Source organism: Chenopodium quinoa, unplaced genomic scaffold (assembly GCF_001683475.1).
Source record: "Chenopodium quinoa cultivar QQ74 unplaced genomic scaffold, ASM168347v1, whole genome shotgun sequence".
In the NCBI taxonomy this organism is placed as follows: Eukaryota; Viridiplantae; Streptophyta; class Magnoliopsida; order Caryophyllales; family Amaranthaceae; genus Chenopodium; species Chenopodium quinoa.
Window position 1 is genome coordinate 2,029,261 of NW_018742987.1, and position 27,914 is coordinate 2,057,174.

General features: G+C 35.8%; 1 protein-coding gene and 1 pseudogene across 1 annotated transcript; one reads left to right on the top strand and one right to left on the bottom strand.

Moving 5' to 3' along the window:
- The first annotated feature begins 578 nt into the window (after positions 1–578).
- On the top strand, positions 579–10,333 carry LOC110729708 (annotated as a pseudogene).
- Positions 7,595–12,516, bottom strand: LOC110729710 (dihydrodipicolinate reductase-like protein CRR1, chloroplastic). The gene is made up of 11 exons (XM_021909483.1): positions 12,426–12,516; positions 11,108–11,368; positions 10,891–11,013; positions 10,730–10,804; positions 10,394–10,459; positions 10,181–10,276; positions 9,909–10,025; positions 8,871–8,963; positions 8,632–8,733; positions 8,440–8,526; positions 7,595–7,941 (listed from the first exon to the last, which is right to left on the bottom strand). The coding sequence occupies exons 2-11, from the start codon at positions 11,207–11,209 to the stop codon at positions 7,909–7,911; spliced, it is 894 nt and encodes a 297-aa protein (XP_021765175.1). The 5' UTR covers positions 11,210–11,368; positions 12,426–12,516; the 3' UTR covers positions 7,595–7,908.
- Between the last annotated feature and the right edge of the window lie 15,398 nt (positions 12,517–27,914).

Consider the following 27,914-nt stretch of genomic DNA (forward strand, 5'->3'; position numbering starts at 1 on the left):
ATGATTAACTTTCAATCATATTTAAATTAAGGGTTTTTCACTGTTTTTTTTTTCCCACTTTTCTACGTTGTGTCCCAACATATATCACTTTCTACAATGTAACCCCAATATATTTTTTGTTTCCATACGGTAACCCTGCCGTTAAAAAATTCTGTTAGTGGCGCCCACTCTCCATTATTAATATTTTTTAATCGATTTGCGCGTTGAAAAATTTTCCGTCAAAGGTTTGGAGGGCTATTTTGGTCCTTAGGAATCCAAATTGAGCTCAGATTTGGCAATAGAATAACGTAAATGCCTCGTTTCGCTTATTAAGAAATGTCTCGATTTACGTGTACACATTTTAACACAAAAACGAGGCATTTATGTTATTTTTTTGCTCGAAACCTTTGACGGAAAATTTTTCAACGCACAAATCGATAAAAAAATATTTATAATGGAGAGTGGGCCCCACTAATAGAATTTTTTAACGGCAAGATAACGATAGGGTTACTGTATGCAAACAAAAAATATATTGGGGTTACAGTGTAGAAAGTGATATATATTAGGGCACAACGTAGAAAAGTGAAAAAAAAAAAATAGGATTACTATATAGAAAAACCCTTAAATTAATCATACTTCAATTTTTTTTGTTAGTTTTAAGGTAATTTAGCTATAGAAATTATTATAACATCAAATTAAAATCTCAGCCATTGATTACTTGTCCAATTCACACATATACGTAGAATCTCTGAAAAAAGATTTGCAATATTCTGAAACAATTGTGTTTTTATATACTTTTTCCAGTATTTTCGAACTAAAAAAGAAATGGGTATTCTAATTGGAAATCAGTTGGTACCGTTAAACCTAGCATTCCCATTTCGCGCCAACTCTTGTCATCATCATCTTCATGGCGTAGTTACCAGAAGGAATCCCAGAAAATCTTTGAAATTATCAGCCAAGCTTGATGATTCTTCGACACCCACAAATTCCGAGCAACAAATAAACCTCTCTGTACTTCGATTTACCTTCGGTTAGTTCATCTTTCTCTGAGGCATAAACACAAACACCTTGTGTGCATTATTATATGATTTGAGATTTGTTTACTATTTCAATTAATTTGCTTGTATAAATGAACTGGGATTTTGTAGGAATATCTTGGTTGGATGAATCTTACTTGCCCAGATGGATTGGTTATGGTTTTGGATCTCTTCTTGTTCTCAACCATTTTGCCGGTTCGAGTTCCCCTGTAACCCCAGCTCAGCTTGTAAGTCGATAGCTTACTTTGATTGATTGATTGTTGTGATAGTTATTGTTTGATCAGTAATTTTCATTGAATTGTGTTCTTAGGTTTCTGAGGCTTTGGGTCTATCATTGGCGGCTTTCTCCGCGTCACTTCCTTATGTGGGAAGATTTCTCAAGGTAAAGTTTTATGCTAAATTTCATTTATTGTTTATTGATTACGCCTTTTGCTAGTAAAAATTGGATTGATTAGTGTTTGATTTGATTTTTGAGACTATAATGATAGTTTAATAGGGAGTATAAAAGAAGAATCCTTTCTCTAGGTAAAGCTGTATGTTAAGTTGTGTTGTATAGTTTCTATTATTATATTCTACATCTGCTGGTTTTTCAATTGGTTTATCAAGCTATTATAGTAAAGCCTATTAAGGATAGGGACTTCAATCGGTTAATGTTATGCTATTGAGAAGTTAACATTTATCATGCAATGTCTACACCATCAATTTTCTTGATTTAAATGTGATTCCATGAAGATCAATCTAAATGGCGCAATAAAATGCTCTAACATCCTTATACACAGGGTACACACTCCTCCAAGTAGCTAAGTGAGGTCTAAACTATTTTGATATGATGAAAGTCACCTAGATGTTGTAAAACTTGTAAACCATTCACATATATAAAAACTAAGTGAATTGATTGCCATCTACTATTGTGGATAACTAAATATTATCCATAAGTGCTAGGGGAAGTCGCTCAATACTTTATGGAGATTTGTTATAAAATTAACAGTTTGCTGGTAATCTTGCCAGGCTTCCACAAAGTGCGATAGATACTTTGCACCTTAAGAACTTTTTAAACATCATACCATTTTTGTTTTTGCAATCAGTTCAAACTGAAACTAAAACTAAAACAAGGTGTCCACATAATTCAATGACTATTATAGCAGCATGGAATGTGTGTGTCTATTATAGCAGCATGGAATGTGTGTGTGTGTGTGCGCTCGCGTGCGCTAAAACAAGGTGTCCACATAATTCAATGACTATTATAGCAGCATGGAATGTGTGTGTGTGTCTATTATAGCAGCATGGAATGTGTGTGTGTGTGTGCGCGCGCGTGCGTGTGTGTGTGTGTGTGTGTGTTTTGTTACTTCCCTTGGTCATATTTAGGTTGGCACCTTTTTGCTTATTTTTTAGAGTCGGTAGCCACTAGATAGTATAATCTGGATGTAGCTAGTATGTGGGAAGTATGAATCTTGATAGCTCTTTAGACTGATATCTTAATACCAAACAGGGAGCAACACCAGAAAAGCTAACAGCTCTTCCTGTACGTGCTCAACAAATCTTTGTAATGTCCCCCAATGTTACAAATACCCTGAAGGAGGACCTTGCTTGGACAACATATATTCTACTACGTAATACAAAATCTGTCTCAGTGGTAAGCTCACATTAGTTATGGGATATGATGCATAATATTTGCATGCCACCCCTTCCCCACCCCTCACCTCTGCATCCCCAACAAAAAAAGCCTTTGATGGGTTGATAAGTTCTTACAAAAACTCTTTCTATATTTCAGCTTGTATCTTTGCAAGATGTGATCTGTGTCCGTGGCTATTGGAACTTACCAGAAAATCTATCAAAGCATGGGATTGTCAACTGGTTTATGGAAAAGATAAAGAAATATGGTCTGTCTGATTTGAAGGAGACACTCTATTTTTCCCAAAGCACAGGTGAATTATGATATGGCTTACTATTACTATTACTATTACTATTAATCGATATGACTATATCTACTGAATAATACCTTCTGATGAATCCTCCATTTATTACAAAACTAGGGAATTTGAATCATTTAATTTTTATGCTTTCCTAGTGAATTTTACTATTACGTTTAATAGTTTACTATACTATCTAAAGCAACTCCTTGCTGGGTATGAACCTATGGTGATTAAGGTCTCTCCAAATTTCCTTCTTATAGTTCTAATCTTCATTTGTTTCTATGAGGGTGTGTCTGTAATTTATAGCATTTTTGTCATGTGGTTATTGCTCGGTAGGCCATATGGGAATTGTGTTATGTGTGGTCAAAACTAAGATTACCAAAATGAAACATAGGTGATACATGGGAGTTGGGAGCCTGAAAGACTCCTCAACAAAAACTCTTGACGTGTGTGCAGATTTGATTACAATTGGTGGCTGTGAAAGAACTTAGGTGTAATGCTATTAAGGATTCACTTCTCCAAGTTTTCCTTGGTATTCCTCACCCTGCTCTAGAAGAAATTCACCATTGACCTATTATGATTAATAGCCTAAAACATGAGTCCCAGAGGTATTTTCTATGGATTATGTGGTCAAAGTAGCCGATCAAACTTGGGTGAATGGTTTGGGAGCCTATAAAACTTTAGTCCTTACAATTTATTTCTTATCCTTTTCATTGGTGTTCACAGTGCATCTTTTAGCACGACTAGTAACGATTTCAATGGGATAAATTCATAGATAAAGTATAAACTTGGTGGACATAGAATGAATCCTTTGGGCGAAATTATTCGTAGAGATTGATTATATAGCAGTTAGGATCAGGCTGGGCCATTGTCATATGTTCTGTTTTTGCGAAGATATATGATCCCTGGCTTTTGAGAAATGGACTCTTTCCGTGACTTATGGCGGCGTTCTTCAAAGGCAATAAGTCTTGTTTTGGTGTTGTATATGAACTTTGGTCATTAAATGACCAAGGAGAGGCTTCCTCTTTGCTTATGGACATTCCAATGAATTTTTAATGGCAAAGAAGAATATCAAAATTATGAGTTAATAATCTTGTGCGACAACCTTATTATGACTCTCCAACTTGCTGAAATGCATGTATGATGTATCCCAAAGGTGCTCCTATCTGTGCATTTGTTTTTCTTGAAATAATGGTACACTGTTCATTTTATTACAGGTTCAGTGCTGGAGGAGGCTATTCCTGAGGAGACTGGTTCTATTTTAATACAGCCACTTTGCTCTGCAAAAACACAGGGCATGGGGAGGAGAATGATGTGGGATTTGTGCTTCTAGCTTCAAGCATAAGCTTTGCCTATGACGAGAAAGATATGTTGTGGACAAAAGCGATAGCCAGAAAATTTAAGGTGAGGCCAAAATTATAGCTCCTAATTATCATAACTCTCCTTTTGCTTCAGGATACCTATTTGTCCTATCAGAGGTACTGAGGCAGCCCAAGAATTTTTTTTTCCTCAGACCACTTGTTTGACATGTGTCAATTGTGTTGGCAGTAAGCCGTCAAAAGTTGACCTGACCCGAAATACCGACTCAAACCCGATTATTAACAGACCCATCTAAACCTGAAAAATGGTGACACAAACCCGACCTGAAACCAACCCTAGACCCGAGTTGACCCGAGTATGTGAGACTCGAACCCAAACATGAACTCACCTGGAGATGACACGACCCGAATGTAACCTGTAAATTATTGACCTGAAGTCGTGAACCGAACCCGACTTGAACCGAAATTGACCCAAACCCGTTTTAACCCGTCAAAACCCAAATTTAACCCGACTTGTTACTAACCTGACCCGATTTCAACCCGAACCGTTCCTAACCTGACTCGAATTTTACCCAACCTGTTACTAATCCGACCCGAAATCAACCCGACTTGTTATTGAACTGACCCAAATTCAACCCGACTTGTTATTGACTCGACCCGAATTTTACTAGACCTATTACTAACCCGACCCAAAAATTTAACCTGATATGTTACTAACCCGACTTGAAATCAACACGACCTGTTATTGACCCTACCTAAATTCAACCCAAATTGTTCCTGACCCGATTTCAATCACCTTAAATGCAATTTAGACCACCTTATTATTGTTGATCAAAGCATTTTGTCTAGGGAGACCAAGTCAGTCCACGTCAACAAAAGAAAGAAGCTGCATCCTCAAATTTAAGAGTTAAATATATCTTCCTAAATTATATACTATAATTCCCTAGTATTGCCATATATAATATAATAAAAGAAAATAATTAGCTAGATAAAAATGATAATTATCTAATTATAGTTAGTGGAACATAACCCAAATACGACTTGACTTGGAAATGACCCGACCTGATTGTAACTTGCAAATTATTGACTAGAACATAACCCGACTTGAATCCGAGAATGACCCAACTTGGAAATGACCCAACCTGATAATAACCCGCAAATTATTGACTTAAACCGAACCCGACTTGAACCCGAGAATGACCCGACTTGAAAATGACCCGACCTGATTTAAATCCGCAAATTATTGACTTAAACCGAACCCAACTCAAACCCGAGAATGACCCGATCTAATTCTAACCCGTAAATTATTGACTTGAACCGAACCCGAGTCGAACCCGAGAATTACCCTAACCCGTTTTAAATTGTCAAAACCCGGATTAAACCTAACCTATTATTCACCCGACCCGAATGTAACCCGACCTGTTATTAACCCGTCCTAAACCCGACCCAAACCCGATAAGAAGTTTGACTCGACGTGACCCGACTCAAGCATGACCAAACCCAAACCCGACCCGCATAGGTTATGGAATTAATCCGAATTGACCCGACCCCAACCCGACTCGTTTACTCGAATTGACAGCTTTACCCAAAACCTCCAAAATTTCTCAAAAAACGTGGATATTACCCTTCACTTTTGGAATTTTTTGACTTTTTTTCGCCCGAAAATAAAAATTGCCGAAATGTTAACCATGGTCCCTTATATCTTCCGGGAGTCCAATTGGGTGTATGGAACCATCCAATTTGTCTTTAAACGGCCAATTTACCGGTTTACAACTTACACCGATTTCATTAATTCAAGCCTACCATGAACATTTATGACAACAAATAATGATCATATATGGTTCCAAAAGGCATTATATGACCCCTAGATGTATCCCATAAAATTTTAAGACTTTTCGACACTAGGCCCCGAAACCTCTAAAATTCAAAAAGCCTTCAATTTTGGAATTTTTTGACTTTTTTTCGCCTGAAAATAAAAATTGCCGAAATTTTTACCGTGGTCCCTAATATTCCTCCGAGAGTTAAGTTAGGTGGTTGGAACCATCCAATCTGCCTTTAAACGACCAATTTACCAATTTACAACTTGCACTGATTTCATTAACTCAAGCCTACCAATTTATGACAACATATAATAATCATATATGGTTCTAAACGGCATTATATGACCCCGAGATGTATCCCCTAAAATCTTAAGGCATTTCGACAGTGGGCCTCGAAACCTCCAAAATTTTTCTAAAAGCGTGGATATCAACCCTCAATTTTGGAATTTTTTGACTAGAAATAAAAATTGCCGAAATGTTTACCGTGGGCCCTAATACCCTTCAGGCGTCCAATTGGGTAGGTGGAACCATCCTATTTGTCTTTAAACGGCCAATTTACCGGTTTACAACTTGCACGGATTTCATTATCTCAAGCATACTACGAACATTTATGACAATATATGATGATCATATATGGTTCCAAACGGCATTATATGACCTCGAGATGTATCCCCTAAAATATCAAGACTTTTCTACACTGGGTCCTGAAACCTCCAAAATTTCTCAAAAATCGTGAATATTAGCCTTCAATTTTTGAATTTTTTGACTTTTTTTCGCCCGAAAATAAAAATTGACGAAATGTTTACCATGGTTCTTTATATTCCTCCGAGAGTTAAGTTAGGTGGTTGGAACAATCCAATTTGCCTGTAAACGACCAATTTACCAATTTACAACTTGCATGACCCAACCCAAACCCGACCCGCATAGGTTATGGAATTAATCCGAATTGACCTGACCCGAGTTGACCCGACCCACTTTTACCCGACCCATTTACCCGAATTGACAGCTCTAGTTGGCATTTTGAATTATACTCTACATTGATCTTGATATTATATCGGCCATATATATGTACCCTTGTCAAGCTGTTATAGTTAAGGATATCTGTTTCCCTTTCCTGACAAATGATACGATGTATATATTCTTCACAGATTGAGTATGCTTCATTTTGAGGTAGAGGCGTGGACCATGTGGTACACTGAGCAACAGAATTAGCTTAGTGTACAAACTGAATTATAAGCTTCTTTATGTTGAGAGAAATTTGTGAAAAATATATTGTTTCAGTAAATGGTTAACCCTGCAATCTTCTCTATTCTGGTGGTATTTATCATATTTCTTAACCAATAAACACTTTTGCTTAAAGAGTTAATTTCTTTTACTATAGGTAGTTTCAGAATTAAGGCACAGGTTTTGGAGACAATAACAAAATGAACAAAAATAGTACAGGACTAAAGATAACATAATGCAGCTGGTGGAAGACTACACTAACAAGACAGAACTGAGGAACAATTTTTTTGGTCCAGAACTGAAAAAAAAAAAAAAAAAAAATGTGTAATCTCATCAGTTCTGGACCAAAAAAATTGTTCCTCAGTTCTGTCTTGTTAGTGTAATCTCATCAGTTCTAACATGCTGCATGCTCTCCGAATGGCTGGGTGTGGTTGCCATTTAACATATTCAATGTGTTATATATTCTTCCTTTCATCTGATTGCTGGGCTAGCTCTTTTTCTTGAAATTCTGTTAGTGTTGTCTGAGATATAAGGACAGAGGCTCCAAAGTCCTATGTCTGATAGTATTTGATGTTGTGGGAACAACATCTGATCTTTACAGAACAACATCTGATCTTTACAATAGCTTCTCCAATCCATATACGAGATTCTGCGGAGAGAAACATTGGTTTCAGATAATGTCAACAAGCAAGTAAAATAAATTATGCTAAGCTAGAAGCAGATGACATAATAGAGCTAGCTCTGTGTTCGAGTGGAATTTCACCATTAACTACTACTCATTATCACTGAGACCTTACTGAGACATCTTGAGGTCATTGAAAATTTAGGAACCATGGATTTTTACCTTTTTCCCTCAAAAAGAAAAGGTACTATGACTTTTCTTAATTTTCTTATATGAGATAAATCTATTTTTGAAACTCTTGTCACTAAATTGCTCTAGATTAGGAACTGTGTTCATAAGTGAAACGTTGTGCTTGTGATATATACACCTTTGCCTCAGTAGTCTATGCTAAACTTTTACTTTCTTGGGTATCTCAGACCACACTCCTCCGACAATTCAGTCTGAAACCTTAAAGTCCTCAATTCAGCAGTACATCTTTCTCAACAAACAATCAGAATAGCCGCAAAACAACAAAATGCTGGTTACCTTTAGTCGTACAACCTTCCTTATGGACATAATCAAGCCTGGCATTAGGCTTTGCACATCTGTGATCTCATGCTTAAGAGTTAGTACCTGAACCAGAAATTTTGGTTTGGGGGTCAAAGAAGTATGTTCCATGTAATCTAACTGAGGTAAATTTTCTTGTTTTTTAAATCTTTGAGGACTTGCTAGACAAACCTCTCCTGGGCCTGAGAAGTAAACTGTTGTGCCAGAGGGTAGACCTGGAAGGACCATACTGTGTACTCGAACTCCATCTTCTCCTAGAACTTGACCTCTTGCCTTCAGAAATAAGAGACAGCACAATTTTGTTAATTCTTCGAACATATTATACCTTTTTTTGTTGTCTATAAAACTCTCTGTGCTTAAACTATGCAACATTTTTAGCATATCTCCTGTATATGAGATCATTATCTTACCACAACATCAGTTGAGATATCTTCCCTATTGTAAAGCTGGCCAAGGTTTGATAAGTTGTTGGCAATTTGAGTTGCATCTTGTGATGGAAGCTCCTGTAAAGCAGTCAGAAGTCAATTTGATAGCTGTTTATTATTCTACTGGTTAAGGAATTGCTAGTGCATTTGTTTTTCTAGATATTAAAATTAGTGCTGAACCATATTAAATGAAGCATTTTTCTTAAAATTCTAGATAGTACTCCATATAAATAACTTTGGTTGATACTGTTACCAAAGCAACTTATTTCATACTAATGTTATGATCTAATGAACCAAAGCAATGACCATCATGCTGGTATGAGGATCCCGTCTTTGGTAGGGTCACAAATATTTAAGCTCGAAAAAAGAATTTGTTGACCTTGAAGTGTAATAGATATATGGTTCCTCAAGTGGTTGCCTGGATGGCCCTATTTAAGAATATTTAAGGAAGAAAGCCAAATTAAAAAAGAGCTGGACAAGATGTAATGTGTCAAAATGAATTGCGTCTGCTGGTCCAGTCACATCTTTATAACAAGGACATGAAAACTTTCTTTAGATTTGTGGACACAGTTGGCTACTGATGGAGTGCTGGTTGAATTCAAATGCTAAAAAAAATAAAATTAGAGAGAGAGCAATCATGTGGAAGTGTGACTTTCTATAATCATTTGCTAGAAGAACTAGAACAGGACTAAATGTAATTGGTTTCACATTAAGGTTAGAAATTCTAATTACCAATATATAACTACCTTCACGATTATATATGGTCATATGGGATGTTTGTGATGTGGCCTTTTGACAGTTGTAAATCTACTGTCTTGAAACAAGCAAAGGAGAAAAGGATTGATAGGTTAAGGAGTGTCAAATTCGAGTAGGTTCCATTGTCCTGCAGTCATATTTGAAATTTGTTTTCTGTTATCATTAATGTTGGTTGGTGGATTTACTTATCATTATGAAATGGTGTGAGAGTATTTATTATCTGAATCCCAAGTAAAAGTACAAAAAGAGCTTAGTGCATATGCTTACTCTTGCAGTAGGTCTTGATTCAACTATCTCCACATTGTTGTAGTGGAAAGAGGCTGTGATTGCAGCCTGCTGAAGAAGTATAGATCCTATAGACAGTGTTGGTGCTACAAGGCAACCCTGATTTGAATGTTCATGTAGAATTCAGAAATTTCAGAAAGAATGTATGCAAAGAACTTAAGGACAACGGCTACTGTAATAAACTATAGTGGATTTCTTTTCACTAAAACTTCTTGTGAACTTTTTCTCTCATTATAGTCTCACCATGTGCTCACCATGCTGGCCTTGTCACAGAATGCAGATAATGCTGCCACTGTATCTAGCTCTATACGCGGCACATAAACAATGCTTCTCATGCCAAATGCTGTTGCCTGTGTAGCAGAACAGGGGAGGTTTGTAATATCTTAACTCCAAAATGTAATTTTTTTTATGTACGAAAGGGGTATGTGATTTCAGATATGTACAGAGGATTAAGAAAACAATTGTACCTGTTTGACATTGTCATAAACCGTTGAAGGATCAGTAAAATCAACCACTACACTTGTTGCTTTTGACTGAATTCATGTCGCAAAGTAAATGTCAGGCAGGAAAATTACTTGCTATACTCCCTCCGTCCCATATTATTTTGCACACTTGCTTTTATTCACTGCCCCAAATTGGTTGCACACTTTCCTTTTGAAGTAATTTTCTGTCTTCATCCCCCAACAATTTCTCTTACATTTTCCTTTATATCTACTTCTCTATCTTTTGCCAGAGGCAAGTATGCAAATCAACGTGGAACGAAGGGAGTAATACTTTTTGGCATAAATTCTGTAGTAATTTACCTGTGAAATTGAGCCCAACACCATTGTAAGATCATTCATTATGGGTATTTCCAGGGCTTCTTCCATGTCACATAGCTGATCAATTGCAACAGAGGTTTTAAAGACAAGCTTGAAAGGATAGAACATTTCTGATGAATTAACCAAAGACATGGAGATTCTACCTTTCCAATGTCTTCTCCTACATAGTAGTTGTCTACTGCACCAGCCACCTCCATTCCTCTTGCTCTGGTCACCGCCATCACTGCTGCCCTTCCTATTTCCTTGGCAGCACCGTTTATGATCACCTGTAAAGATATCAAATGAGCCTCGATCAAGTGACGAGAGAGTTGCTTATAGCTGGAAAAAGATGTCATGTTGGTAAGAGCAATGCCATATTACCTTGATGTTACTCTGGGTTGGCTGCTGCATTGTGCAAGAAATAACCGACCTGCCTTTAGCGTGGAAATTCGTTGGTTGAAGGTGGCAGATCAATGCTGCCATGGCTTTCTGTGTGTTTCAATCGCTCTAGCAATTTGAGCTTCTAAGTCTTGGTGTCCATAGTCTTCTACAAGCAGTGGTTTGCTGGTGGATAAGGTTTGTCATTATGATAAGGCCCTTCTTTGGAGGGAATTCTGTGACTGTAGTTGGATTTACACTTGTCTTGATATCGATAATTCGATAGGCCATGTACCGCCAAAAGGTTTTAAAAAATCAAACTACTTGACATAAGCTTAATCGTTATTTTTCGTATTGCCTTATAAATGTATACCTTGCTTTTCAATAATTACCATTATTAAACCCAAAAAAAAAACAAAATTACCATCATCAATTCACAAACAGGCAAACGGCTATGAGCCTATGGCACAAAACTGCAAAACATAGAGCCACCCTAAATGAGTTAAGAGTACAATCACGTACTCAATTCTTCAATTTTTCACCTTTTAGGTACTCAATTTTTTTTGCTCACCTTTTAGGTACTCAAAATTATTTTCACGCTAATTAACTCACCACTAACCATACCTAATTAAAAAAAATAATTAAAAAAAAAAGCAATAACTAATTTTTTCTGTTGAAGCAGATAAAAACTAGCCGTAGTAGGCAAAAAAAAATGCCGTGAATATAGCAGCAACAAAGTAGCAGCAAAACAAAATCAATCCAGTTTTCTTATCCTAAATCCATCATCAACAAATTTTCCCAAAACAAAAAAAAAACAAAATTTCTGAATAATTGCTGTTTCATCCAGTTCTTCCCCTTCTTTACCAGTCTAGTGTCATCCAGGACAAGAAAATAAAAATTCTGAACAGAGCTTCAAGGTCAGAAAATAAGCCTCAGCCATTCTGCCCTAAACAGAACACATTGACCATAATTTGAAGTTAGGCACTTCAAATTGACAACAAAAACACACATAACACCATCAATCACACATACACATTTTTACCAAAACCTCCCCTGTTTTACTTCGCAAAACACATACATTAGTCAAACCCTTGCGCAAATTATACAACATGCAATCAACATCAACCAACAACTCTAGCATAATCCATCAACAAACAACAACAAATTTAGCCCAAAAAACACAACAAATCGACATCATCAATTTCGTTCAAAAAACCCACAAAACCGTAAACCCTAACTCGTAAAATAAGATCATCAATTGGGCAAAAAATTCGTAATTTATATCAAATTAAGAACAAAAACAACGAGTAATGAAGGTTACCTCAAAAAAATGGTTGCGCTAAGTGTCGTTTTCCCCATATTTGCCCCAAGCTTGCTCGTTTTCTTCACCAAATGTGCAACAATTTTCCAGAAGAGGAAAGAATAAAGGGGGAATAAAGGGAATAAGTGAATACGAAAGGGGAAAAAAAATTCAAAACCCGCGGGTGGGCCCCACTTTCGATTAACCCAAGGTACTGAATTGTTAACCAAGGGTACTGAATTCTAAGGGAAAATTAAATTTTTTGGCTGGAAAATGGAACTCAGTACCCAAACGGTAAAATAAAATAATAATAAAAAAAATTGAGTACCCAAACGGTGAAAAAAAAATGAGTACCTAAACGATGAAAAATTGTAGATTGAGTACCCAAATTTGTGCTTAACTCACCCTAAATTGACGCATTTAGGTACTAAGGGGTATAATTTGTAAATAAACCCCGAGTTTTTTTTATGAACCACATGTTTATACATGCTATTATGCTTGGACATCCAACTAGAACTGTCAATTCGGGTAAGAGTGGGTCAGGTTAACTCGGGTCGGGTCAATTCTCATTAATTCCATAACATATGTGGGTCGGGTTTGGGTTGGGTTACGTTTGAGTGGGGTCATGTCGGGTAATACTTCTTATCGGGTTTGGGTCGGGTTAATAACAAGTTGGGTTACATTCGGGTCGGGTGAACAATAAGTCGGGTTTAATTTGGGTTTTCACGGGTTAAAAGGTTAGGGTAATTCTTGGGTTTGAGTCGGGTTCTGTTCAAGTCAATAATTTGCGGGTAAGAATCAGGCCGGGTCATTCTCAGGTTAGAGTCGGGTTCGATTCAAGTCTATAATTTGTGGATTTTAATTAGGTCGGGTCATTCTCGGGTTCAATTCGGGTTCGGTTTAAGTCAATAATTTGCGGGTTATAATCAGTTTGGGTCATTTCCAAGTCGGGTCATTCTCAGATTCAAGTCGGGTTATGTTCAAGTCAATAATTGCAGGTTACAATCAGGTCGGGACATTTCCAAGTCAGGTCATATTCGGGTTATGTTCCACTAACTGTAAATAGATAATTATCATTTTTATCAAGATAATAATTTCCTTTGACGATATTATATATGGCAATATGCTAGGGAACTATAATTTATCATTTAAGAAGATAGTTATCTGCTTTGACCATACAACAAATATATACTATATTTAAGTCTTAAGTTTGAGGATGACACTCCTTTCTTTTGCTCGCCTGGACCGACTTGGTCTCCCGAGATAAAATGCTTTGATCAACAATAATAAAGTGGTCTAAATTGCATTTAAGGTGATTTGAAATCGGGTCAGAAACACTTTGGGTTGAATTTAGGTCGGGTCAATAACAAGTTGTGTTGATTTCGAGTCGGGTTAGTAAAAAAACGGGTTGAATTTTTGGGTCGGGTTAGTAATAGGTCAAGTAAAATTCGGGTTGGGTCAATAATAAGTCGGATTGAATTTAGGACAGGTCAATAATAAGTCGGGTTGATTTCGAGTCGGGTTTGTCACAGGTCAGGTTATATTCGGGTCAGGTTAGGAACGGGTCTGGTTGAATTCACGTCAGGTTATTAACAAGTCGGGTTAAATTTGGGTTTTGACGGGTTAAAACGGTATTGGGTTAATTTCGGTTCAAGTCAGGTTCGGTGCAAGTTAATTTAATTGGCTGTTGTAAACTGGTAAAGCGGTGCAAGTTGTAAACCGGTAAATTGGCCGTTTAAAAGCAAATTGAATGGTTCCACACACCTAATTGCACTCCCAGAGGGTATTAAAGACCATGGTAAACATTTCGGCAATTTTTATTTCCGTGCGAAAAAAGTCAAAAAATCCCAAAATTGAAGGCTAATATCCACACTTTTTGAGAAATTTTGGAGGTTTCAGTGACCGGTGTCGAAAAGTCTTGAAATTTTATAGGATACATCTCGGGGTCATCTAATGTCATTTGGAACCTTATATGATCATAATTTGTTATCATAAATGTTTGTGGTAAACTTGAATTAATGAAATCGGTGCAAGCTGTAAACCGATAAATTGGTCGTTTAAAAGCAAATTGGATGGTTCCACCCACCCAATTATAATCCCGGAGGGCATTAGGGACCATGGTAATTATTTCGGTAATTTTTATTTTCGGGTGAGAAAAAAATCAAAAAATTTCAAAATTGAAGACTAATCCACGCTATTTGAGAAATTTTGCAGATTTCGAGGCCCGGTGTAGAAAAGTATTAATATTTTAGGGGATACATTTCGGGGTCATATAATGTCGTTTGGAACCATATATGATCTTTATATGTTGTCATAAATATTCGTAGTAGGCTTGAGTTAATGAAATGCGTGCAAGTTGTAAATCAGTAAGTAATATGGCCGTTTAAAGACAAATTGGATGGTTCCACCAACCCAATTGGACCCCCAGAGGATATTAAGGACCATGATAAACATTTCGGCAATTTTTATTTGCGGGCGAAAAAGTCAAAAAATTACAAAATTGAATACTATTATCCACGCTTTTTCAGAAATTTTGGAGGTTTTGGGGCCCGATTTCGAAAAGTCTTGAAATTTTAGGGGATACATATCGGGGTCATATAATGTCGTTTGGAACTTTAAATGACCATTATATGTTGTCATAAATGTTTGTGGTAGGCTTGAGTTAATGAAATCGGTGCAAGTTGTAAACCGGTAAATTGGCCGTTTAAAGGAAAATTGGTGTTAATCTGCAAATCCTTTCTGTTTTTAGAGTTGGATTGCTTCTATTCTGCAAATTACATCAGTTACCCATCTCTTCTATGCCCCTTGGAATCTAGCGTTTGCAGTTATGTTGTGGAAACTATGGGTTAGGAGAAACTGCTGGGTGTTCAACCAGAAACCATGGCCCTCGACCAGTGGTTTAAAGGCGTTAAGTCCACCATTCAGGATATTACCCTCATCTCTGAGCAGGGTACATGTCCCTCTAAACTCTTGATCAATAAACCTATTCCTTCCCTTAAATTTGTCCCTATTTGTGGATATTGCTTTCTCTACAGCTTCTTTTTCTGCTGGTATAGCTTGTTTATGTAGAAATGACAAAGGAGACTGGGTTCAGGGGGTGGGGGCTCATATACCAGCTGTTAATTCTCTTCAAGCTGAACTGTTTGCTATTCTAACTGCTATGACTTTGTGCTCAAATATGGGATGGACCTCAATTTGTATTTATTCTGACTATCAAAGAGGGGTTCTGGGTATAAATTCCATCAACACTCCAACTGATGAAACATACTTTCTATATGATATGCGCAGGGACCTAGCTCAAGAAAATCCATCCATATTGCTAATGAATGCGCCGAGGAAGAAGGTGAAGGAAGCAAATATTCTAGCCAAAGAAAAAGGGCGGACTCTAACTCTATCTGATGTTTTTAGCAACAACCTTTTGTTGATGGATCGATTTCATGTAATATATGCTCCTCCAGATCCATCTAGTTGTGTAGGGGTGAACAATAGACCCACCTTTGGTCCTTTAATTGACAATAACTCTAGCTAGCTAGCTCCTTTGATGCACTTTATGATTTGTAATTATTTAACTTCTGGCTTCAAGCCTGTTATGGCGTACTATATTGCTCCTTATCACAAAAAAAAAAGGCAAATTGGTTGGTTCCACCCACCCAATGGCACTCCCGGAGGATATTAGAGACCATGGTAAACATTTCGGCAATATTTATTTCCGGAAGAAAAAAAGTCAAAAAATTTGGGATGTTTCGAGGTCCGGTGTCGAAAATTTTTGAGAATTAAGGGGATACATCTCGGGATCATATAATGTCGTTTGGAACCATATATGATCATTATATGTTGTCATAAATGTTCGTAGCAGGCTTGAGTTAATTTAATCGATGCAAGTTGTAAACCGGTAAATTGGCAGTTTAAAGGCAAATAGGATGGTTCCACCTACTCAATTGGACTTCCGGAGGGTATAAGGGATTATGGTAATCATTTCGGCAATTTTATTTTCGGGCGAAGAAAAGTAAAAAAAATTCCAAAATTGAAGGCTAACATCCACGCTTTTTGAGAAATTACGAATTTTCAAGAACCCGTGTCAAAAGGCATTGAAATTTTAGGGGATACATCTCGAGTTTATATAATACCGTTTGGATCCATATATGATCATTTTATGTTCTCATAAATGTTCGTGGGAAGCTTGTGTTAATAAAATCGGTGCAAGTAGTAAACCGGTAAATTGGTCGTTTAAAGGCAAATTGGATGGTTCCACCCAGTCAATTAGACTCCCGGGAGGTATTAGGGACCATGGAAAACATTTCGGCAATTTTTATTTCTGGGCGAAAAAAGCCAAAAAATTCCAAAATTGAATTTGAGAAATTTTGGGGTCATGTGTTGAAAGGTCTTGGAATTTTAGGAGATACATATCGGGGTCATATAATGTTGTTTGGAACCATACATGATCATTATTTGTTGTCATAAATGTTCTTGGTAAGCTTGAGTTAATGAAATCGGTGCAAGTTGTAAACCGGTAAATTGGTCGTTTAAAGGCGAATAAGATAGTTCCACCCACCTAATGGGATTCCTGAATGGTAATAGGGACCGTGGTAAATATTTCGGCAATTTTTATTTCCGGGTGAAAAACAGTCAAAAATTCCAAAATTGAAGACTAATTATCCACTTTTTTGAGAAATTTTGGAAGTTTCGGGGCCCGGTGTTGAAAAGTCTTGAAATTTTAGAAGATACATCTCGGGGTCATATAATGCTGTTTGGAACCATATATGATCATTATCTGTTGTCATAAATGTTAATGGTAGGCTTGTGTCAATGAAATCGGTGCAAGTTGTAAACTGATAAATTGGTCGTTTAAAGGCAAATTGGATGGTTCCTCCCAGCCAATTAGACTCCTGGAAGATATTAGGGACCATGGTAAACATTTCTGCAATTTTTATTTCCGGGTGAAAAAAGTAAAAATATTCGAAAACCGAAGGCATTATCCACGCTTTTTGAGAAATTTTGGAGGTTTCGGGTAGAGATGTCAATTCGAATAAACGGGTCGGGTTTTGGTTGGTAAGAATGGGTCGGGACAATTTGAATTAATTCCATAACCTATGTGATTCGGGTTTGGGTTGGGTCATGCTTGAGTCGGGTCATACTTCTTATTTGGTTTAGGTCGGGTGAACAATAGGTCGGGTTTAATTCGGGTTTTCACGGGTTTAAACAGATTAAGGTAATTCTCGAGTTCGAGTTGAGTTAGTGACAGATCGGGTTGAATTTTTGGGTCGGGTTAGTAATAGGTCAGGTAAAATTCGGATCGGGTCAATAATAAGTCGGATTGAATTTGGGTCAGGTCAATAATAAGTCGGGTTGATTTCGAGTCGGGTTTGTAACAGGTTGGGTTAAATTCGGATCGGGTTAGGAACGTGTCGGGTTGAATTCACGTCAGGTGATTAACATGTCGCTTTAAATTCTGGTTTTTAGGGGTTAAAATGAGTTTGGGTCAATTTCGGTTCAGGTCGGGTTGTGTTCAGGTTAATAATTTACGGGTCATATTCGGGTCAAGTCATCTCCAGGTCAGTTCATGTTCGGGTTCGGGTCTCATATGCTCGGATCAACTCGGGTCTAGAGTTGGTTTCAGGTCGGATCAGGTTAATGAATTTATCAGAATTTCCTTAAATATTTAACAAATTACGCACTGGGCGCCCTCTTTCAGCTAGAGTACACATTTTTTTTGAGAAATTTTGAGAAACTTATTTTGTGAAGGAATGAAGTACACATGTACATTGAGTATTATATTGAGATTTGTAACCTAAAAAATAATTGTCAAAATTGGGAAAACTTTACTTAGATTACTGTACTCCATTATACCTTCAATAAAAAACATAAAATTTTCTTGATTAGTTTAATAATTTTGTAGGCCTGTTCTTCTCCAAACAACAATTTTGACAAAACAAGAAAAACGGACAATATGACCTACATATATAAATTATAATGCCTCTAATTCCAAACAATGAAAACTTCCAATTCATCACTTCCATATTCTCTATCTTATTTCTGCTCCTGTTACACCTTTTTTTAATTATGACTGCAAACACCAGTACCTTGTCTCTCCCATTTGCTAGCCAGCCATTTTACAGATAATATTGTTAAAATTCAGATTTTTATGGAAAAATAGAGCCCACAAAAATACTTAAATAAATTTCTTTTAAGTGGGCCAGTGGGGTCCAAATACTAAAGTAAAATGAAGCCCATTTCTGTGAGCCCACTTAGATATTGGCAATTGGTGAACCAACGCCACAATAATACTATGGTCCACAATATTGTGCAACTTCTTTTTTTTTTTTTTTTTTTTTTTTTTTTGAAAAAGAAAAAAATTATTCGCATGTCAATTGAATTGCAAGGTGGACATAATTTAGTCGCTCACATCAACATAAAGGGCCGTTTTGTTAGCGTTGCCCCTTCTATACGGTGATATAGATGGTCCAGATCGATGGTCAATCATGGGCAAAGATTTTACACATTGAGCCACATGTTACCACACCACAAGCCCTGGGGCGGTTGGCCACGTATATATCCAATACAATATAGCAGTCATATATACTATTTTCGAATGTTGAAGATAGTCATAACAAAAATACGAGCATAATTAAGATGAAGAGAATACTTCATGAGGTTGTTTCAATTCAACAAGATAGGCGGAGATCTTCAAGGTCTAGGTATCAAACCTTATGGGACTCATTTGAGAGGGATTCTCTTATCTTCCCCTTCAAATAACCCCCTTCTTCTTATAAAAAAAAAGTAAATATAATTATAATAATTAACAAGACTATATATAACAACTAATTAACAAGATTTTACTTCGTATATAACAACTAATTAATCGCTGACCACAGTTAAGTTCCTCTGAGGCTGAAATATTTCTTCCCTTCCTTTTAAAAAAAATAGTCTTCTCTTCCTTTACCAAATCCAAGCATTGAAAAAAATTGGTTTAATTCCTTAAAATTAAAATTGACATGAATTAACTAGACTTCTCTCCGGTCATCTTTTTCCATGTTCATCACTGAGACAAGCAAAAGGCTCTAATAATTTGAACATAAATACAGTAGTCAACTGAAGGGAAACTTATTATTGAATTGTCACTAACACACAATTGAGAGAGCTGAGCTGGCAACCCCTAATTAAGAGGCTGGCAATGACTAATCACTAAATAAATTAATGAAATATCAAATCGTGAAGCATGCTATCATTGCAGGTATTCAACTTTGCCAATAAAGTAGTTAAACTTAAAAGATCACATATTTTTGTTGGGTTAAAATTTAAAAGTAGTACTACGTACTAAACTATGATTATAATTCCATTTCACTTGTAATAATAACAACATAATTTTGGCTACTTAATGGTAAAGTATTGTACTTTGATTTTCCTTCTAACACCTATTTATGGATTAGCCAATTGTACATGAAATCTTAGAGCCTAGACAACAGGTGAATGTAACAGAAAAAAGGTGGAAATATGATGAGGGTCCATTTGCGGTTACAGATACATAATCATAAGCATAGGCAATCAAGTAGTTTATAATCTTTATAACACAAGTATTAATTGATTTTTTAATATTTGCATTTCACAATATGGGTCTTTAAAATAATTTTAAAAAAATTTATATGAATTATAATATGATTACGGTAAAGGGATAATAAAATTTGATGTATTAATCGGCATTATTGACTATTTGCTTAGAGAAGAATGAATAATTTGATATTAGGTGGTTGCTCAAGGAGTCCATTCCTCTCAGCATTATTCTAAAGAAATACTGAATTACTGATCACATTCAAAATTACCTTTTTCAATTTTATTTTATTCAGTATATATTTTTTTTTGTTGTTTTTAGGGTGTTAAACTTTCACTTTTGCTTGTATATATGCATATATGATAGTTGATAAATCATTTTCGAGATTAGATTTGAACTAACATATACAAAGACTCTCTACCACATTTCTAACTAATACGTTGTAATTTTAATCATTCTAATTATATACACACACAGAACAGCCGAATATTGACATATTGATGCGCACATTTGACATGCAACAAACCTTGTCACCGACGCCCCGTGATACACACCAACTTTTTTCTTCATTAAGATGCACACTAGAAAAAATAAACGACATACTTTTTCTTTCCCTATTAAAATTATATTTTAATTTTAATTATCTATAGAATCTTTTTTTTGAAAAATAAAAAAAAGAAACAAATATCAATAGAATCTGACCTTTTCAAAGTTTAAGCATATATTTTTGTTATTATAATATTATTATACCCCATACTGATCTATTTATTTCTGTAAAATACTTCGTAGATTATTAACAACACCTTTGTTTTTTTTTTTTTTTAAAGTGCTCATTTTCCATGATCGACCATTCTTTTATACACCACTTCTTTAATCTTTATTACTCGAAAAAACTTTTTACAAAGTATAATTAAACCATTATTTATTTTGGACAAAAATGAAACATTCTAAATAAGCTAAGTTCGAAAATAAAATGTTCCATTACAACAACAAAAAATTTCAAATAAATTTAATTAAGCTCAAATCCGTTATTTATTAACTTTTATATGTGTGTGACCACCTACCACGGAGTTATTCGATTGGTATTGTAGAGGTTAGTTAGTAATATAAGGATTACTCTGTCCAATTGTCCATGTTATAGGATATTAAAAAGCAAAGATGGTAAGCGTTTATGTTGAATTGACCACCTTATATTTTGATGATTGACCTACATAAAACAAACTTTGACTAACGACGTTTATGAGTCTTGGTTAAAACAGAAGATTCAGGTTTGAAGTTAAATGTTCCGGAGTAGGAACAACAGAGTTTGGAAGACTTGATGATGAATGCAAGCTTTCAAGATGTCCTCACAACTCTATATTCTTAGTTACTCAGTGTACGAACTTAAGAAACAAAAGTGTTGGAAGGAATTAAGAAGAAACTCGAAATTCCTGAAGGAACCTGAAAGTTTTAAACGAAAGTTTTAAAACGGTTTTCAAAAACCCTTAATTTAAGGAAGTGATAAAAATCAGTTTTAAAAAAGATTTAAAAAGATTTTATAAAAAAATAAATAAATAATTCATTAATTTAAAAAGATAAGTTTTAAATTAATTAATTATTTATGTTTTAATTAATAAATAAATAATTATCTTTTTTTAATAAATAATAATTATCTTTTGAATAAGTCTTTAACTGATTTTTAACTTGGTAAATATTGGCTGCTTAAATTAAGGAGCACGTTGAATTTAGGAGTCAAGCTAGGGAAATCATGTTCCTAAATTTCCTCTGCCTACATCCCAACTTCTCAGTCAAAGAGAACGTGGGATTAAGGGGGAAGTGGGAACTTGATGGAAGCTTGGTTTAACTCCTTATAAAAACAGATCAACGTTATGTTTTGAAAGCGTGGAAAAACAATCTTAAGTATTCTGAGCATAGAGTTTCAAAGTGTTTAAAAGAGAAGTTCCTTCCATCCTTAGTCTCTTAAGTTCTTTAGGAAATACTTGTAATCATTGTGTAATTGAGTTTGGGTTGTGAGAGTTGTAAAGTGTGAGACTTGAGAGAATTGTTTACACTGTACAAGTGATTCGGAGTAGAATCACAAAGTGTGAGAAACTGTGATTGAGGGATCACAGTTGGGTAACTTGAGTTCCTCATGGAACTTGAGTCTAGGCAACGTATTAGTGATTGTAAATCATTTTTACATAGTGAATTTATTCATTGTCTATCTCAGTGTCTTTTCTCTTAGTAGTAGATTTAATTCCGCAAAATTTACCATAGTCTACATACACTACAATTCACCCCCCCTCTTATAGTATACATTGTTCTATCAGTTTCACTTTGTTGACACCAACGAAGTTTAAAGGATATGCTAATACTCACTTTTTTTTGGCTTTTTTCCAAGGCATGAAGTGACAGAATAATACTATGTGAAATTCGAACTAGAAGGATTTTCATGGTTAGTAAGGAACTAAGGACACACAAGAATATTATAAGAGGTTGACGTAGATTGAGGAAAAACTACGCAAATGTAAGAATCTACTACATGCTCGACTACTCGTACATTAATTTCCATTATGAAGGCTTTTGTCTCGTGTGAGGTTGTGACCCCTGAAAATAAAAGAAAAGGATTTGTCTCTTATAGTTGTGTGTTTACAAATACAAAATTTAAGATAGCAAAGTCCATATTTTGAGATAGGAATCTACATCATACATTGCGATATTTTTTTGGGTGTTTTGTGTTTATTATTTTACAAGGATGAAAACAACTAGGAAAGAGAAGACAGTTTGTTCTCCAAACCTCCATTAATGTACATCTTCTTGAACATATTTTAAACCATTAAATTAGAATTATAATGCTTAAAAATCTTCACTCAAAAATATTTTAATCTTTCAAGTGCAACTTTAAAAATACTTCGTATTACTTGTGAGGTTAAGTATTTATAAAAAAGTTAGCAAAGCATTTTAAAAATAAATCAATGTATAATGTCACGAACTCCTAATACATGACATTATTTATTAGATAGTCGGTACTCCTAATAATATACGACATGTAGGAGTACTCCGTATGAGAGAATTTCCTTAAAAAAAACATAAGATCCCAAAAGAAAGAGGGGGGAGCCGGGGAGGGGTCACTGGGTCAACAATTCACAACTTTTGGGCAAAAGATTCAGCAATTCACCAAAATCCATAATAAGTCTCTTAATGTCAGCTTTTTGTATAGATTACAAATATGCATTATTGAGTTATAGTGATTCTGTCGGTTAATGGATTTTACTTCCTAATTTTTTTCCAATACATAATGTATTAGGGACTTAGGGTATAGCATTTTGCTCCGTACTAACATTAAGTAGCAGTAGAGCCGTAGAGGTACAACCATGGTCCATGGCATGAGAGACTGAGAGTTACGGTGTGTTTGGATTGAAGGAAATGGAGGGAAAGAAAGGGAAGAGAAATAGAGAGATGGAGTGTCTTTCATTTGGATAGCAAATGAGAAAGGGAGGGAAATGGAGGGGAGAGAAATGAAATGATTAAATTGTAGAAAATTGATCCCTCCAACAATGGAGAAATTTGGAAAGAAAACTCACCATTCTTCCCTCCCCTTCCTTTCTCTCCTCTCCTCTCCTCTTCTCCTCCCTCCCCTTCTTTTCCATCTCCTTTCTTTATCCAAACAAACTGTTAACGACGAGTTAATGCTGGGGATTGTTAGTTAGTCACCAAAATAAGTTTAAAGGTACTCTTTGACCCAAAAAAAATGATTAACAACTACAGTGTCTTTATTGAAAATTAAAAGGTGGTTTTAACTAAAGGAGTTGAGATTCTAAAATTTAAATTTAGACACAATATTTTAGCAATTTTACATAATAATAGTTGTTATATAATAATACTGGTAAAAACGTGCAAAATTAAATAGTACAGTCCATGTTAATATAATTTCTAATTCTTTAGTAGGGCTTTTTTCAGATGCATCCCATTTTTAGGTTGGACGAACAAATGTCTTTCCTTTTAAACCCTTATTCCCCTCCATTTTTAAAGATGACTTTCAATAATGGTAATTGGTAAAGAGGGCCACCTTATGACTACTTGCATAACTTCAACCAGATTATGCCATCTTGGTACAGTGCTAATTATATAGAAATCAAATCCGGTATTACAAGCATAATGAATTAATGATGTTGTTAAAGAAGTATTATGTTAAGATATTATATCCAATAAGATAATACGAGTACTTGTATACAATAATTATGCTACAATTAAGCCAATGCAACAACAGTGTCGGGTGGGCGTTTGTTAGCAATTACTACAAGCAGCTAGGTGTTGTCTCATGATTTATCAAGGAAAGCTGGAATGGGGATAATTTATGCAACAAAATTATAATATTTTTATCATACATAATAACAGTTTCTATTCAAGTTCATGGTGTTTTAATGATTTTTTCCCCTTACCTTCGTAAAAAGATACAGTTTATAAAAATACATCCTAAAAGTGCATAAGATCTCTTAGCACGGGCCTGTTTTCTTCGGCTTAATTTCAGCTCAATTCAGTTCCTTTTCTCATTAACAATTCAGCTCAGCTCAGTTGAGTTCAACTTCAATCAGTTCACTTCATTTTAGCTCATTTCAATAAATCAGAATAGGGCCTATTTATTACCTTTTTTTGGGTGATTATTAAATGTTGAAAAATTCTCAATACCTCAATGGTGACCCTAAATTTGTGAGACATTGAAATAGTGACCACGAAATTTTTATACAAAATGACTCTATTCAAGAATTTTGTCCCACTTATAACCTTATTTTCATTTCCTAAAAAAGAAAAAAAAAAACTTATTTTCATAAATGGTTAATTAAAATTAATTATGCTTAAATTTATTCACTACTAGAAAAAGGGTCATTTCCGACGGAAAAATTCCGTCGGAATCACCCCGAAATCCGTCAGAAAACCAGTTTCCCACGGAATTCTGTCGTAATCGGTTGTCGGAAAACCTTTGGTAGGAAATTTGTCTTTTTTTGACGAAAATTCCGTCGGAAACACTTTTCCGACAGAATTTCCAACGGAATTTTTCGTCGAAAGAGGTTTTACAGCACCAGGAAAATCCGTCGGAAATTTCCGACGGAATTTAAAATTCTGTCGGAAATTCCGTCGGAAACTATTTTTAAGGAATTAAAAAAAACGTCGCGCCACCACGGCACGGCGTATCATCCACCACCAAATAAACCCTTACCCCTACATCAGACCACCGCCACTACCACCATCCCCTAACTAACCCCCCACCACCAGCCCACACCACCAGCCCCCTAACCCGTCCTATACCACCGCCCACACCACCAAAACCCATACCCTCCTAACTCTAACCTACACAAACGAGCCCAGATCTACCACCCCACCTAAGCAAACCATCACACCACCCACCTCAAACCACCACCACCACCACCACCACTGAAACAAACTACCACAACCCAAAAATTAAACAAAAAAAAAGCAAAAATTAAAATCCCAATCAACCCAACACCTAGAAACCCGGAAAACTCCCAACATACCTCATCCTAAAACCGACCCAGATCCGACCATGGCACCAAACCACCACACAAGCCACCACAACCACACCAAACAGCCGACAATCGAAAATATTTATAAAAAAACCAAAAAAAATTAAAAGAGTTGAAAAACATACCTTATTAACTGAAATTGGCTTTGAATTCTTGAATTTGGTTTAAATAGGTCAAATTCGACCATAAAAAGTATAGATCTACACTTTTCATGGTCGAATTTGACCAAAAAACCATTAATTTCGGCCATGGAAAACACCAAGTAAGAGAAGAGAAATGAGGAAAGAGATGAAAGAAGGAGAAGATGGTGGATAGAAAGAGATGGAGGAGGAGAGAGGAGACGTTGAGTCTGAAATTGGAGAAGAGAAGGGGCGGAGGAAGAGAGAGAAGCGGAAGAGAGAGAGAAGGGCGGAAGAGAGAGAAGGGATGGAAATGAAATGAAGAGGCAGTGAGCAATTTTCTCGCTTTAGGGTTTTAACAAAGGCTGATTATTATTATATATATATAATAATATTCCGACGGAAATTTCCGTCGGAAACTTCCGACGGATTTTAATTCCGTCAGAAATTTAGCTTTCCGACCGAAAATTCCGTCGAAAAGTATATTTTTTCCGACGGATTTATTTTCCGTCGTAAATTTCCGACGGAATGTTAAAATCCGTCGTAAATTCCGATTTTTCCGATGGAATTTCATGTCCGTCGGAAGCATTCCGTCGGAAATCAGCCTTTTTCTAGTAGTGATTCTTGCCAGCCACCCTCACCACCTTCACCTGCACCAAATTAAATCCTAACAACAGCCACCCTCACCACCTTCACCTGCACCAAAACCCTAACCACAACCACCTTCACCACCACCGAAACCCTAACCCATCCTTCCCCAATGTCTTCGCCCCAACTGAAATCCTAACCCCAACCACCCCACCTCAATCGAAACCCTAGTTGAGGTGGTTTAGTTGGGTCGTGGGTTATGGTTTGGGCCTTAGTGGAGGAGAGTGAGGGAGAGTTGTGGGTTTGGGTTTCGGTCTGAGTGGAGGAGAAAAGGCGGTGGTTGTGGTTAGAGGACAACTAAAGGGAGCAATGGTCGAGGTTTGGGGTTCTGGATGGGGATTGCTCTAAATGGGAAAATCGAAAGGGTAGGTTTGGCTAGGGTTGCCATGTGGTAAGGTAGCTTAGGCACCAGGGCAATGAAGAAGGAGAAGGTGGCTATTGGGTTGGGGTTAGGTTAATTTTTTTTTTTTTTACCTTTTTTTGTTGAGAGTAAGGACCTATTTACTTCACCCTAAAAAAAAATATTATTAGATAAATATAAGTTCAGTTCAGTAAAAATAATTTTAGTTCAATAAAAACAAGTTCATTTCAGTAAAATTCAATTATCTTAAAGAATAATTGTAATAAAAAATCAGTAAAAATAATTTCAGTTCAATAAAAATAATTTAAATTCTGTAGAAATAATTTAAGTTCAGCAAATATAATTTTATTTCGGTAAAAATAATTTTAGTCCAGCAAAATTAAGGTGAAGTAAATAGAGCAAATATAATTTTATTTCGGTAAAAATAATTTCAATCCAGTAAAAATAAGGTTATATGTGAGATACATTTCTTAAGTAGGGTCATTATCTATAAAAAAATATTCAAGGACTTCACCATTACAGTGTCTCACAAATTGTGTCCCCACAATTGAGAATTTCCCAATTAAATGTTTAATTTTATACAGAATTTACAATAATTTGCATTGTAGACAACAAAGAGATGTCAATGGCTCAAAGGGGAGGAGGTTAAATGTGTTTAGTTATTGTTGACAACTACTAGAGGCAATAGGCACTATTGGGGGTGTGAAATCCTTCCTCTAAGGGACCTTGTCAATTAACACAGAAAAGGTTGTGATGTGTGAGATTCTAATCTACTAAAACACCTTCTTCTTGTCTATTGTACATTTGTACCGCCTAGGGCTTGTTCACATTTACTTAATTTCAGTTCAGTTCACTTCAGCTACAACCAGTTCAGTTTAGCTTTGATTAGTTCAGTTCAGTTGAGCTCCTAATTTCCCTCTCTCATAAAATATTTATTTTAGCTCAGCTCAGCTCAGTTCAATACAGTTAGGCTCCAATCAATTCAGCTCAGTGTTTCATCTCCAATCAGTTCATTTTAGTTCAGTTCAGTTCAGTTCAGTTCAGTTCAGTTCCGTTTCAATCAGTTCAATTCAGTTCAGCTCAATAAATATGAATATGCCCTTAGCGCCTAGGTGGGATACAGGTTTAGTAATGAACATATTTGTATTATTTTGTTCCCTTGAGGCTTTCGAACTTTGAGGGAACTTGATTTCATGAATTAATTTCTCGAGCTTGTCTAAAAAAAAAAAAAAAAAAAAAAAAAAAAAAAAAAAAAAAAAAAAAAACTCAACTCTAAATAAGTAAATAGATAAACACTTAAACTCACTTGTACAA